General features: G+C 40.5%; 1 protein-coding gene across 1 annotated transcript in view; it reads left to right on the forward strand.

Moving 5' to 3' along the window:
- Positions 1-13959, forward strand: part of LOC122396173 — a 133607-nt gene extending 119648 nt beyond the window's left edge. Inside the window, exons 3-6 of the mRNA XM_043394344.1 lie at positions 1535-2920; positions 3243-3341; positions 4628-5326; positions 9192-13959. Of these exons, the coding sequence (XP_043250279.1) occupies positions 1535-2920; positions 3243-3341; positions 4628-5326; positions 9192-9506 (2499 nt within the window). The 3' untranslated portion in view covers positions 9507-13959. The remainder of the gene's footprint in view (positions 1-1534; positions 2921-3242; positions 3342-4627; positions 5327-9191) is intronic.
- The last annotated feature ends 1918 nt before the right edge of the window (positions 13960-15877 follow it).

Below are 15877 nucleotides of genomic sequence, written 5' to 3' on the forward strand. Positions count from 1 at the left end.
GCGCGAATACGAGAAACGCGTGTGCGTATAATCGAAGGATAACGAGCGGAAAAGCCTCGTTTTTCTTTAAAATGTTTCGATAGAAAATGTTATTTTATAGTAAAAAGCGTAGTGATTTAAATACATTCTAAGGATGCACCGATTATTCGATGCTTGGAGCGTGTTCAACCCGAATTTAACTTGCAAAGAGAAACACAAAATACTAGAAATAAAAAGGAGAAAATCGTAGTATAAATAATGAAGTTTCCTATAGAAATCGTGGAAACATTTATTATTTGAAGCATAGAACACCACAATCGTTTCACAAGTTATAAGTTTACTCGCGTTTCTAGCCAGGCTTGTTGTATTGCTTACCTTTAGAGTCATGCCCAATTAAGAATAACATAATCATCGAACAATTCGACCCAGTTAAAAAATCATTATCTGCACTCGGATGCTACACGCTGGGACAGCGAGTAACTAAACGATCTCTTATTATCACGTTTAATTGTTCGCTTGCTTTCTATGCCAGTGGAAAATAGAGTGCCTGAAGATTGCTTCTGAGAACGCGAATAAAACAATAAAGACGTTAATTAATCTTGCCCTCGAGACTCGACGCGTAATCACCATTGCAAATCTCTTTTGCAATTAATGAAATTCGTCCGAAATATAGACGATGGCGAGTTGGTATTTCGACGAGGGAACAGCAGGGGGAGATAATTGGCGAACGGGAACAGATTTTGGGAAAAGGGAGCGACAAAAGGATGGAATTTCGCTTTCGAGTGCAATAAATCGCACAGATTATCGGTGCAGTCTCGCGTGTTGTTCGTGTCGCGGTACCTTGGCACGTAAACGATGACGAGGAAGCGAAACAAGGGAACAACCGGGCACGTCTTGCACGCGAAAACACCTGCCATGCATTTTGCGTTTCGTGAGCGTATACACGTACGGCGATTTACTTGAACCTAAAAACGTGTCGTTTTCACTTATGTTTCACCGGCGTTTATTTATTACACGGCTGCAACTTTCTTTCTTCTTTGCGAGTAGCAATTGTTGCGTCGTAGCAAATTATTGGGCGTTTATAGGTGTCACGGTGTGTTGATCGCCCCATCACGAGACCGTGCAAATTGAGTATCTCTGCTCGTTTATTTATGTTTTGGAGTGGGTTGTTCTTAAAGTCATGTAGTCTTTATCAGAGGATGTTTGTGATTTGAGAGAACTTTTCACTGGACACTGATTGACATTTAGTCAATCTACTCTTGGGAGTATCTAGAGGTTTAATGAATTATCCATCGGTCGAATCGACTCAATTTCATTTGTGAACATTTATCTACCGACTCCAACACACCACACGGTCAAATGTCTTTCCTTTAACATTTCAACTTGAGAATTAATTGTTTTAATTCCACAGTGAAGACATGGCAGTCAAAGTCACATTCATAGTCCATATAAATTCCAAAAACAGTGAACCAAAACGATAAAAAAACGAATCGTGCGAGATAGATCGTGTCACCTAACATCGTCTAACCTTTACAATTGTTTCTGATTGAACCAGTGTGGCAGTGGCGTTGGCTCGACGGAAGGCGTCGTCGGAAGCGTTGGTGGTAGCTGCAGCAGCGGTAACAGCAGCAGCGGCAGTGGCATGGACTGCATGCCTCTACGCCCCGGGCCTTTTCACTACTTGATAAGCGAGCAGGCGAAGTCCTTGGTGGCCCTGCAGGAGCTACAGAATGAGGTCGGCGCGCTACTCGAATTCCGGGACCTCGTCATCGAGACGTTCCCAAACCTCCGGCACAAGATGGCCGCGACGGCGTCAGCGGGAGCGTCCGTGATGTCGTCCACCTGTGCCCAGAACTCCCACATCCCTTTGCCGCTGTCCAGCCCGTCGTCGAGGAGGATCAACGAATGGGAGCCGGGGAAGGTCAGGCGTCGAGTACCTCGAGAAGGCGGAGAGTCCTCGTCGTCGTCGTTGCCCAGGAGTCGCAGTAATTCGCACAGCGGCGGCACCAAGAACAACTGCAGCGCCACGGTACAGGATTCCGGCTTCAGCACGGAGACGTCGTCGAAGGATAGCGCCTCGACGGCGATAGCGCCTAGACCGAGCAGTCCTCGACCAGCAGTTTTGGACGAGGCTGAAGACGAGCTGTGGAACCTCCTGGACGTGATCCATCGCAAGGGAATCAGGCTCAGAGAGGAGGTGGAATGCCTTCAGGGTCGATTGGAGAGCGTGGCGCCGGAGGATCTGGCCTCGACGGATATCCTGGACGCCGTGAGAGAGGTTACGTGCTTGAACGGTGAAAGGACGACGACGATAACGATAGAAGACGGTACGGAGACGAAGGACGGAGATCCTCAAGTGGTGGCGCTCAGAAGAGAGAAGGAGCAGCTCCTGGACAAGGTGGCCGAACTCGAGGCGGAGACTATATCCAGTCGTGCCAGGGCGCAGGAGCTGCAGTCCGAGCTGGCGGCGCTCTCCGCGTTGAAGACGGGTCTGGAGGATAGGCTGAGGGCCGGACTGAACGAAACATCCTCGGATATCCTCACGCCTGGCGCGCAACGGCTGCAACTGATCGCTCCGGCGTTGTCCGTCGTCTCCACGCCGAAGAGCAACAACGTTAGCAACATCAAGAGCAAGTCGTCCGCGTTCGCCTCGGTGGCGACGTCCGCCAAGGCGCACAAGAGCCGTTTTCGTACGAGGACCATCGAGAAGAACGTTCTGTTGGACGTGAACGCCCACAACGACGAGCTGCGCGACATCGACATAGAGGCGAGCGTGAACGAAAGAAGAGCGAGGCTGGGCGCTCTGGATTCCGTCCTCGTGTCGCCAATGAGGATTGCTCATGTGAAGGACGTCGATTCCAAGAAGATTGCTGCCATTCTACGCGAAAACTCCCCCCTCGAGCTGCAGCGGCACTTGATCACCACTACCGTCCATAATCAGGTGAATTATCGTTACCCAAGACTGCATTTTCAGACACTTTTCGCGAATTCATTTCGAGGCTTTCGCGTTTTCTGTTCTCATTTTATCAGAGGTATAGGTTCTTCGGGGCACGAACCGTGTTCGTTTGAAACTTTTTCTCGACGTTTAAGCTATTTTGTTTCCTTTTTTTTTGTGAATCTGATTGCCACATTAGCGAAAGGTCAAAGTTAGTTTCCAAGTATAATAGCGTTACCTTTAGCGTTGCCTTTAGTCGAGTTCGTTTCTGACAAACGTTTGGAAATCAAAAGGAGGCAGTTTTAAAAAATACATCGGTAAATTACAGGTCCTACAAAAGAGGTTAGATGAAGTAGAGAAAAGCACGGAAACTCTCTCTGAGCGGCTAGATAAGGCACGCGAGGAGAATGACGACCTACGTTTCCAGGTAATTTGTATTATAAGATAGGTATAATTTTAATTACATTTATACGGTGCGATTACAAATATTCTTTTTATTTTTTTTTTAAATAGATTACAAAAGCATTCGAACGCGTAATTCTTGGAAGTCTAAAGTGTATAACGATATGAAACAAACAATAAGCTTTAACAGAAATATATCAATATAGATCAATTTCTAGAGACATATTAATGCTTTCAAATGAACGTTATACTATTTTGATCCAGGTCCTCTAACATTAGATACTAAGTAAAACAATGCCTTTGAGGCTTTAATTATAAGCATTTAAACACGCCTGTTATTCATTATCCCGTAAGTAATGCACTTTTTTCAAAATATAATTGGTTACGGAGTGTCAGCAATTAACCATCGACAGAAGATAAACGTGTTTTCGATTCCTTTTTTCTAGTCAGACTGTGAACCGTTTTAAATCGAGTTCTTGCAGAGATAAAAAATTGGTATTGCATAGTAATGTCAAACGCAGATGGCTAGTCATGCTGATGCACCGGTGCCATAATTAAAATCAAGATTATACGCGAAGAGAAATCTTTATTCTTTGTTTGAAGGAATATGGAAATAATTGTCCATTCTATGCAGCTTCACAACCGAATAATAATTAAGGAGTTTTATTATAAAGAATTAGACTGTTACAAATAAGAATTAGAAGTCTGGAAACTTTGTTCACACTGTTTAGAAATTTGTTTCGTTCAACGCTAGAACATTAATTTATTATTCTAAATTATATATAATAAGTCAAACGTAATTGAGAAGTTCTTTGGTGTCTAGTTAAAAGAAACAAATATTAAATTGATCAAACTTTTAATTTTTTATACTTTTTTTTAGATCCCCGAAGTTAAAAAAAGAACATGAAAAAATCGTTAATCTAACTTCAAAGTGCTGCTATTTTTTTAATTATCGACTTTTCTCTTTTATTTTGCTACCGGATATAGCCAAACTCATACTAATTAAGAATAAAGATTTTGATGATAGATAGAAGACATTTGAAGATTTCAAATTCAGTGTTAACTCAAATTTGAGGAATTTTTACTTACACCACTCTCAACCCACCAATTGCCGCTGGTTCTGCTGTCAAAAAACTCCACTGACCAAGTATAAAATGAATTCCTAAGATCATCCTCAATGTCACCGTCTCTTCGTCTCCGAAACTCCAAAGTGTAAACGAAAGATCGATTCGTCGACGAATCAAAAGACCCATATCCCGGCACGCAAGTCGCGAATACTAACGCAGTTTGTCACGTTTATGCGTATTGCAGCTGGAGGAGCGAAACATCGAGTTGGAGGGGACGCGTGCCCGCGTACGCGTGCTCGAGAGACTCCAGCAACGGCCTCCGACGGAAACGGATCCGGAGGCGGACGGAGAGCAGCCCAGATGCGAGCAGACCGGCCTCGAGCCTGGCAGCAGCACAGAGTCGGCCCGCGACCATCACCAGACCGTCGAGGTGAAACCGTCGCCTCGACGGCGTCCTAGTCGTATACCCTTGCCCGGCACCACGGCGAAGGCGACGGCCCCCAGACCGCCCAGCCACGGAAGGAACGATAGCAAAGAGTCGTTGAAGTCGTTAACGAGACCTCCGCGTGATTCTAGTCGCGACAGTCACAGCGGGAAGTCTCTGTCGAAGGCACGCGACTCGACGCGTGACTCCCTGGGCAACAAAAGCCTGACGAAGAACGGTAGCAACGGTAACGTCGGCGGCAGCAATGGGAACGGGAACGGAAACAGCAAGGAGACGAACAGGGAGTCCCTGAACAGGTCCCTGCCGCGTAACAATTCCAGCCGAGACTCCTTAAACAAATCCTCCTCGCTGTCCCGCGCCCGAGACTCGCTGGAGTCTAACAACCTCGGCACGTCCTCATCCCCGGGGACGACTCCTCCTCGACGACCGCCCGCTCCTGCACGCCGTTCCTACAGCCTGGCCCGCGGGTCAACGTCCGTTGATACAGAGAACGGCAAGGTACGATCCTTAAAGCAATACTTTTGGCCCAACTGGCTGAAGTCATCGTTGTCCAACGGCCCGATCCAGTAGAGAGTCCATCGTATCCTCTTCTCCAGGACGGCCGATAGTCGCTGTTAGGGATATCTGCTGCTTCTAATCGCGTCCCCGATTCCGAAATCCTTCCTGTCGCGCCTCACGGGGCCTCCTTGATCCTCGTCCATTCTCGACACGCTGACTTGTGCTCACCCGGAACGTTCGGTTAACATAACGAGAAACCATCGCTGCTGTCGCTAACTTTACGGTCAATTGGATTACTTTATTTTTTTTTTATACATATCGGTACAGCTGTTCGCTAGTCCCGCTGTTATTGGTTTCCATTGCGTCGTTGCGCGTGTAAATTAGCACGACTGGTTTCGATTCTAATCGCCGCGCCGTCACACTTCTCACAATCGTTCCTTCAACCGTTTTCCATTCTCGAGGCTCTCTGTCGTCGTTCTCATCCGCGGTTCCCGCATCCTCTAAACCGGTGTTCGTTCACGGGCGCGTCACATTCTTCCGGATAATGGAATCGTTTTCCGACGCAATCCTCCCAACACCCCCTTCATCGCCTCGACACGAATCATTCCCTGAAATCGTTATTCACACTCTGACGTACACAGAGACTCTCAACCGACACTTGCCTTAAAAACGACGAATCGCCCGACGAATCCACTACCAAAATGTCTGATCTGGAGCGCAGGCGAGCGTGCGTTCGAGCCCGTCCCCGGCGGTCGAATAAAGAACATGGCCCCTTCTCGCGTGCCGCCGGTTTTTCTCGTAAGTTATGCTTCTTTTATTATCATTTGCTTCGATGCTTCTTCCTGGATGTGGTGAGCTATAAGCCTTGTTTTATCCTGGTCTTCCTTCTATTTCGTCTTTTGATCAATAGTTCAATTAGTTTACCCTATCACCTTGAGTTTGGCATGCGCACGCACCCGTAGTGAGCCTCCCCCTACGATCCAACTATAATACAATTGGTCCGTACTTTGATCACGTTTCCTTTTTCCTTGGAAGGAAATTTTATCGGCGATTTTTACGTACATTTGCTGGAACAAGTGTTTTCAGGTGTTTGAGCACACTCGAGATTAGGTTAAGTGTGTTTTTCCCTGTTTGGAAAGCAGTCTGTTGACCCGGGGGGTAGGTCAACTCCTTAAATATTGTGATGAACGGAAAAAATAGGGTAATTCCAGCCAGCTGCTGTGTGGTATTTATGGTCGTTTCCCTTTATTACCCCCTAAGTATGATAATATTACACAGGGTGTTCTAGATTTCAACGGCCAAACATCAGCCATATTGGATTCACCGTTTTAAATTTCAGAAGCCTCCAAATACTGATTTTCTTTTACAGGTGACTAATATTTCGAGTAAATGAGTCTATTATCCACAATCAGCAGTTTTTCAATATATAATAATAAATTGTTTAACACATGGTTCCGAATATAATTTTGTTCACTAGAGGAATCTCTTGGCAGATTCGTGAAATTCGTGAGCTATTATGGTCGTCACCCTTGAGATAAAATAATTTTAGAATAATTGACAAACTATGATTTATCGAGTGCTATTATTTTCTGCATGAAAAAAATGGAGGTTTCAAAATTACCTCACCAAACTTTACTTTTATTTTTCTGCTCTCTCAAGCAAAAATTTTCCCTACAAAATTGTATGGGTGTAGATATATCTTTAGCTTCTTTGAAAAAGTGAGAAATGTATTTTAAGCAAAATGAGGCTAACGTTGAACGATGTTCTGAAATTGGTAAAAAATTGCAAAAATCCTACGATCCTCATAGTGGCCGGAATACCAAAATGATTAGCGCATATCAGCATGACACCTTGACATGAAGACTTGTTTTGCCTGCACCTCCATACCGCTTGCTGTCCGTATAGTCTGTCTACCTTGTGGTGGCCAGGCTGTTGTATCGTCCAAAAGGATCGATCCTGTTTTATCCTTGAACCGTTGACACCTCACACTCAACGATACACCGTCTTCGTTTTGGTCCAAACCTTTTGGCCCAATGTACCACCCTGTTACCTCGAGCCCTAATCGCACTACTATACCTGGGTAGTTGACAAAACTAGCAGTAGACAAAACTAAACTTTTACCATCTGGCTTCGGGACTCTTCTTACATTTAAATAGAAGCAACAACGAATATCTAACTACAAGAAACGATAGACTATAGACGAAGTTTCCTCCCGTTAACGATAAATCTAATTTCTTTATTACTTTTACTCATACTACAGTAGCGATACTAGTACATTGCAAGGTGCATGTGGATCGATACGAAAGGCTCTGTCGAATTTTGCAATTTTGTACGATTGAGCGATCAACTCTCGAAATACCAACATCAAAGTCGTAAATATTACCGGGTGCCTTGAATCGTCGTACTTTAATCAGATAATTGATGTGTAACCCGTTAACATCTCGAGTCGTTAGCGCGTCGAGTTACATGATTATTCGCGTAGCAGTAAATCACAAGATTCGACAGATCGTTTTGCCACGAAGCGAACACGGGGGATAATTTCTCCCTTCGACTATCCTCACGTCCGTTCCCTTTTATCTCCGTTCCTCCGTCGTATCATTACCTGTATTACAATTACGTATAAGAAAGAAACGAGCAATTTATTTAGCACGCACGTCCAACACGATATTACCGTAAATTTTCACGCCGTGCTAGCAAGAGCTCCCTTGTTTTGGATCACCATTAATCTTTCAGTTTGTTTGCTCTTTCATTTGCTGAAGTTTGATCTTATTTGCTAGCGTTGCTTGTATGCGGACATAGCCTCGAGAGCCATGACGTGGCTCGGAGTCGCACTTATAATGATTGATGTAAAGGAAAATGAATCGACCACACGCTTACCTGCTTGGCCTTGCGGTTCATTGTCCATCTCACGTTCAGTGCTACGCGTTACCACGACTTGAAATTCACTGTGTCAAATTTTATTACGTTCGACCGCGATCCCTCTTCTTACACTTTGCAGTGGCGATCGATCGTTTGCTTTGTCTTCGTTCGTCATCACCAAGCCATTTCGTAGGTCTTTACGTCTTTGATCGTTCGAACTTTTGGAGGGATCTACGAGAAAAGGGGGAAAAATGTCTGGGTTCATTTTTTAGAAATCAAAAATTTATGTAGTTATTATTATAGTGTATAACAAATCTAATTTTCACACTCATCGAAATAATGCAATCATTCGAAACATCTTCCACTTCTAGATTCACTGAGAAACTGACACTGCATAACACGAGCTTTTACCCGCCACTGCAAAGATTTGTATTCGAAAACTTAACTTACACTTTTCGAACCTCACATTTCCACGGAATCATTCCGACCCAAATTGGACATTTTTCGAGTAACATTTATATTTAAACGCATTTGAAAAAATTCATTTTAGAGTTGTTTCAGAAGCACAGAAATACTTTGTTCGATGTGTTCTAGAAACATTTTTATTCGTGTACTGTGAAATAATTTACGTACTTATTAACTAGAAGTATCTCATTCCTTATAATATTTTCTACTTTTACACATTTCAAATCACTATTGTTTCCTAATTCCTTAAGACATAGAGATCGTTAGAGTGTCATAAAGGGTTTCTTCGATAAAATGTCCCATTTGGAGCGCCACCGTCGATTCAGTGGCACCGGTAGTCGCGAGTATCGAGCAAAACGTGAGAGAACGCAACCAGCACTGATCACCGTGGGGGGGTTTTGTGTGTACTTGTGCCTCGGAGGAATTGCCGCGTGAATCGCAGTCCAAGTACACGCTACGTGCAAGTCTCGAAAAGTCGAAAAATTCACGGGTAGACGGAGTCGCCGGCCGCGAAACGCTAACGAGGACTGATGTTTTCCAGAGCTGCACCGAACCGCCGAGCTCCTGGTGCTCGACGAACGGGAGCTTCCGACACAGCGACTCGTCCCTGTACCCGGACTCCTTGAATCAAGAGACCTCGTCGGTGACTGGCTCCACGAAAGTGGAATTTATCATTGGTTCGCCGACCAGACGATTCAGACAGAGCTCGGTCTGGCCACATCGCTACTTCGACAGCATAGACTCCACGGCGATGCTGCCCGAGAGCCTTTTGACCGACGAGTTCTCCCTTCGTCGCGGCGAGGCACTCGCCGAGTGCGATTCCCTCGAGTGTCATCCGATTTCCAACGAGAGTTGAAGCTCCTGATTCTTTTAACCGGATTTTAAGAGAGAATCTTGGTAGTTCGGTCGGACCAGCAATTATGTCTACGTGTCCACTCGAGAGTTCTATTCTCGACGGTCGTTATCGACACTGGGGAACTATTTTTACGTGGGCACACACACACGCGAGAGATCTGCATTGCTGGCAGTTGTTCTCGACCATCGTTGTACTCGGTTTCCGTATACAAAAAGTCTCTTAACCCTCCATGATCGATGATCCTTTTATAATACTCCCAACGCGTAGCAATGATAAATAAGCAGTCGATCGTTAACGGTTCATTTTTATCTATCACGTTCACTGGTTTATGGGTCGAACGTGGCCCACTCTGGACTTTCGAGAACCGAATGTAATGGTAAATTGGTTCGTATGGAGTAAATAAATATTTTAATTGAGTTGATGCAGATATCGTTTCAACACAGGTTGAATAAAATATAGTGAACGTGTTAGAGAGTTTTGGTACCCAGGATATGATTCTCGAGTGTACACGTAGCGTTAGAAAAATACAACTCGAAGGTTGATGTTTGACGTATATTTAAAAAGACCATCAATCTGTACTTGAAATGCGAGGAAGAATGATCAGAGTTTGGTTGATTCCGTTACCATCGCTATGCGTGAGTGGAGAAGGATGTTTGAAGGATGTGGACTGGGAAATTTAAACTTATGATTTTGACGCTGTTACTTAATTTTGTGTACATCACGAGAGACGTAAACGAGCGAGAGCGTTAACCTTTGGGTGCAGATTGAGGATTTGTCTATTAGTCCAAGGCATCTGGTTTCTTTATTTATTGTATCAACTTCCTTGATACGATAAAGAGGGGTAGAAAATTTAAACCCTCTGTAATCCATCGATAAACTCTGAAAGTGGAATATAAATTATATCTTAATTTTTAATAAAAGTTTGAAAATATTCGATGATACTGTTGCTTCGAAATCAAATAAAATCTTCGAGAATGCAACTAATTGGCATGATTTCAGAGACATACAGGGTTACAGAGGGTTAAGGTGCATAAATTCAAATATTTGCATCAGAAAGAAAAAGTATCTCCATAAAATAAGTATCATATTTATTTTTATAGGTCGTCATAACTGAAATCGTTGAACTACAGTTTATTTGTTCCATTAAGTAAAATATAAGACCAAGGAAGAAGTCTTTACTTAACTTTTTTAATTAGCAAATATTCTCAATAGACTTAAACAAATATTACGTTAGAAATTTTGCAAAACAAAGTGAATAAGTTTCGGTTTAGACATTATTTCCAAACCTTGTATTTGACTGAAGGAAAAGAAAAATATTTCTACTTCCCCAGAAACTGATGTCGAGGATTAGTAATAACGAATTCAAAATACCAAGATTCTTGCAATGCAAAAGAGAAATCGACGATCAAAGAGAACGCGTGTGCTAGTTATTTTTACAGCAGCCTATCGTACTATCTCTCATTAACCATTGTGTTTCACTTTCATTTCACACTTGGACTGCATTTTTGTTGTGCAGATTTATTGCGCGGGAATATATTAATCGGGGTTTAATTTATATACGTCGCGCGCTATGGAATTGTGTCATATTATACGTTGTCGACTCACCGACGGGCAGCAAAAAATTTAATTGGCCTTTAAGCGTTACTGGCAAAAAACATGAGTTTGCACGCGAAAATTAAAAATAACGTATGATACACCGACGTGTGTTCATTGTTTGTATCGAATGACATACGATGCGTAAAATTCATAAATAGTCCTTTTTCGTTTGTACGGGTGCAATTTCTTTTTAAACATTTGACAAGGTAGCGTGAAATTTTAACAGACTGACGAAAAAAACAAAATTACATCGCGAGACTCATCGTTTTCTCAGTTTTTGTTCCGTGTCGTGGACGGTGGACACTTCCCGTGAACGAAATTTTAAGCTATCCGGGAGCTTAAATATTATCATGATCTATAATCGAGTGTATCAAGTATGAAATCTTTTTCACGCTCGAATGAAAATAGTTTGATATTCTTTAGTCATTCTTAAATCTCGAACTATACATTTTATATTGATATTTTATATTATTTCGTTATTCGTTTTTAATACCATTAAAATAATAAAATCTATTTGCAACTTTATATGTGATCATTCTTCGGAGTTGAGCGACTTTTGTTGCATTTATTCATGTAGACTTTCATTCGAGTAATTTGATAGATATTTCCACGCAGTATATATCATAATTATGAATCGTAATCGAGGAAAATTATCCTTCCACGAAACATTTTGTTTGTTCTGTAAAATTTATTTGCCAGAAGAAGTATTCGCTAAACTCCGATCCTCTTAGTACAAAATTTCGAAACTTCAAGTATTCTTTGAAAAGTATCACTCATATTTTAGAATCGTCGATTTTAAACGATTTTTATAATTCGATAAAGAAAATACATTTTTTCAGATCGTACGACGTACTAAACAATTATTCAATGCATAGTTATAGAACCAACTTCAAGGATGAGTTTGTTCGACAAACTTTCGATTACTTGATACACGGTCCATAAAAGAATGTTTGTTTCTTATTTCCAATCGACTGTTAATGGACTTTTTGAGGCGTGCATTTCCGTGCATTTTACATTTGTATCTTTATATCTTAAGACTGTACCTATCCGCTGATACAAAAATCGTCATCGTCGAACTTTTGTCGTAACTGTAATCGGCGTTACGAAAATGTTCTTACTGTTCATATCCACTAAGCTAATTCTATTAATCTTTTCGCGACTGTTATTTGTTTCTAGTTGAAGATTTTTACAAACGTTTTAAATTATTTTAGCTGCAATTTTCTTGTCTTTCATTTAACAAATTTAGATGATATTTTTTTGTATTCTTTTTTTATATAAGCATAGAAATGTTTTTTATTTTGAAGAAAGTGTTTGATGTTTTATTATTTCCATATAATTAATTGGAAATCACGGAATGAAATTTATACAATTTATTTTAATCGAGAATATGAACTCTATTCGCTTGGAACTTGTTATATTTAAGCGAAGATTCGTCAACGATTTTGTTGAAAATAGTGCAATATTAGTTAGAAAATAGAAAATGGGATATTCGTTCCACAAATTGATTGATCGTTCGTGTTTTGTTTTGAGGAAAAAAAAAATATAGTAGTATTACAAATTGCAGCGTAATCGTTACTTTGCTCTTTTATTTTCCAATTCGTGTAATTATGCGTCACGCGCGGGAAGGTTGATAAGAATTAGCATCGGATGATATTACGACCACTAGCACATTCCATGCTGCGAATTCAAAGAACAACAATCTCGTATTCCATGTAGCATTTGTACCTTTCGTTTAAACTTTCGCGTTGTAATTAATATAATTTATTTATTGTGTGCGTGTGAATTGCGGGCCTGTCGAACGTTTGTGGAAACCGAACATTGATCGTATACTCTTCGACTCGAAAAAAAAACCACGCGAAAACGAACAAAGCACAGAAAATAGGGTTGTTCGAACGTACGAGTAGATTGTCTGGAAGTTTTTTCGGGATTACACATATCACGCGTGGTGAGATGAAAGTATATCTATCGACGACCATATTATATATTCGCTCACCGCGCGACGTTGGACATCTACGAATCTTGGAATTTGAATCGAGTCTTTTCTTAATTGTTCGAAGCATTCGAAGGGTTCCGAAACGAAGTTTGTAAAATACTTTCGTATTTAAATCGTAATTATTTTTTTAAATCCATTTAGATCCTTTACATTGTATCGTTCGAATATATTAAATTACGATATTTGGAATTTGAGATTTTAAAATAGATTTAGCCTTTAAGCAAGCTATTTTGTATTTATGTCACATCGAACCTTTCGAAAGCTTGGAAGATCGGAAACGATCGACGATTGAAAAAGCAAACCGCGTGCTCGACTGAGAAATACCGCGCGACGTAAGCGACCGGAGAAAGACATTTCGAAAGCGAGTGAGCATCGTTGTTTCTTTTTTATTATAAATGTATTCGTTTAGTGCACACCAGGTTGCGGGTTCACAAGATTCCATTAGTCGGAACGTAACGCTTTACGGTGACTCGACGAAAACTACTACGTACCACACAGTTCCTTGCTTCAACCAATTTTCGTTATTTATAAAAAAAGAAAAAGTGAGGATAAAGGGCGACGATCGCGAAACCATCGAGCGTACGTTTAATCACAGAGCTGAACCTGTGATCCTAGTTGTATAAATATTACCGCGCGAACTATGTGATTAACTTAGCTGAACTGATAGGACTGACGGACTTTACTTATTATCTTAGTGCCTAACTATTATTACGCGAACAGAAACCAAAATCGAAGCCGTTCGACTCGTGATGGTTTGATTCTTCTTAGCCGCCGCCGCCGCCGCCGCCGCCGCCGCCATCTTTGTCGTCGCGTTCGACGAATGATCATAAAAAAAAAAAAGAAAAGAAAGAAAAACGCGACGAAGAGAAGAAAGAAAAATAACAATGCTCAGATACTAATTAATTGTTCGTGCGAGCAGCTGGCGGACTTCCGTGTGCCGACTGAAGGCTATTATTTTTATACCATAATTAACGACTGTGAGAACGAAAGCGAAAGAGAGTGTTGAGCGAACTGCGCCGACGTTAGCAGCTTCCTTTTTCTCGATGATAGTTGTTTCATCGTCGTTGTATTATACTTGATCCTAGCTTACTCGTTGGTCGGCCCGCGCCATCGCGCTCGGGTTCACATTGACTATTGTTTTATTACCGACACACCGTCATCATTTGTATATGTATATACGTACGAAATCGTGAATTATTTAAAGTTAGTTTAATGTACAGAAAAATCTGTGTAAACGATATCTGCGATAATGTGATTCGATTAATAAATACGATATTACGTAGCGAGACCGAGTTCCCTTTTCCGTTCGCGATTAAACTTCCGGTCGTTTTGGTTGTTCGACTCGTCGACAGTCGTGTTTCATTTATGCCTCCAGTTTTTATTTTTTTAATAAGTTTACATTTTTTTTTAAGGGGTCTAATTTGGAGATTTAGCAAATTTGTTCTTTTTACATTTTCTAGTCGTAGGGTTTTAGAAATGAAAAGTTATCAATGACTGTCTCTATTATTTGCAAATGATAGTTGTTTTCGTGGGTTTGAATATAGTGAAATGGGATTTATTTAGTTAAATATACGCATTGCAAGCAGAGTCGTGGAAAATGTAATCTGATTACTTAATTTTCTGTTATGATTTCAACGTAATTGCACGATTTAATGATTTATGCGTAAATGGTAATTACTGTGTGATCATTTCGAAATTGTAATTACAAACACATGATCAGACTGTATTTTGCCGAAGCATCTCTTGAATCTCATTATGTTTATTTATATTAGCGTTGGTAAATATTAACGGTGGCATATGTAAATGAGATTCTATCGGCTTTAATGGCTTAATCAGGGATCGAAAAAAATAGGTGCTTCTTTTCTTAATTTTATTTGAATTTATGTTTTGTTTACTAGTAGGGCCTTTTCAAAATTCATTCTCGTGGAACAGATATTTTAGAATTTGTCATTGCAATAATTTAACGAATGAAATATTTTTGTGTCTATTCAGTTATGGATAATGGCATTATGATCGAAGTATTCTTAATATTTTTTTACAGGCGAGTATTTCGTTCTAATTTCAAAATATTTCGCGTTTAAAATTGTGTTGTATGAATATAATGCAACTATCTTCAGATTATTGAAGTTCCCTTAGTGTAGTTCACTTCGTCATGCCACATTTGTGATGTTTAAATATTTATTAAGGTTATCTTGCATCATGGTTTAATAATCAGCTTCGGTGAGTAATAATTATTTCATGAATTTAAGAAACTTCATGAATAACATATTAGTAGAATATGTTAAATGTCTGCAGGAATTGTAACGAATATTTTTGAAGACATTAATACCGTATTTGATATTTAAATAAATTAGCTTAAGCGTAGTCACATGTGTCAAGAAACAATAAATGTATTAATACCTTATTAGAAAAAGTACTTACGTTTGGACCGTATACATTTTTTTGAATGGCTTTTTAGCAATCTGTCATTTTTTGAGAAAGCTGTCTAGATACCAAAGTTAATCTTCATGATAATCATAAATGATTATATTTCAAATTGTCATCGATTGTATTCAAATTGTATCGTTTTAACAAATTTAGAATCACTGTAGAAATTCGTTTTATAAAATTCTTTGCATTGTAAACAACATATATACTTATTTATAAGAAGGGGATAGTATAAATGAATATTATATGCAAGAATCGTAAGCTTCCTTAATCGCACTTATTTAAAAAACAACAGAAATAATTCCAAATTCATAATTTGAATTTGTGTTATACCAGGTATTATGATTCACTGTTT

This window comes from Colletes gigas, unplaced genomic scaffold (assembly GCF_013123115.1).
Source record: "Colletes gigas isolate AHSC1104 unplaced genomic scaffold, ASM1312311v1 Colletes_gigas_Sc00001, whole genome shotgun sequence".
Classification (NCBI taxonomy): domain Eukaryota; kingdom Metazoa; phylum Arthropoda; class Insecta; order Hymenoptera; family Colletidae; genus Colletes; species Colletes gigas.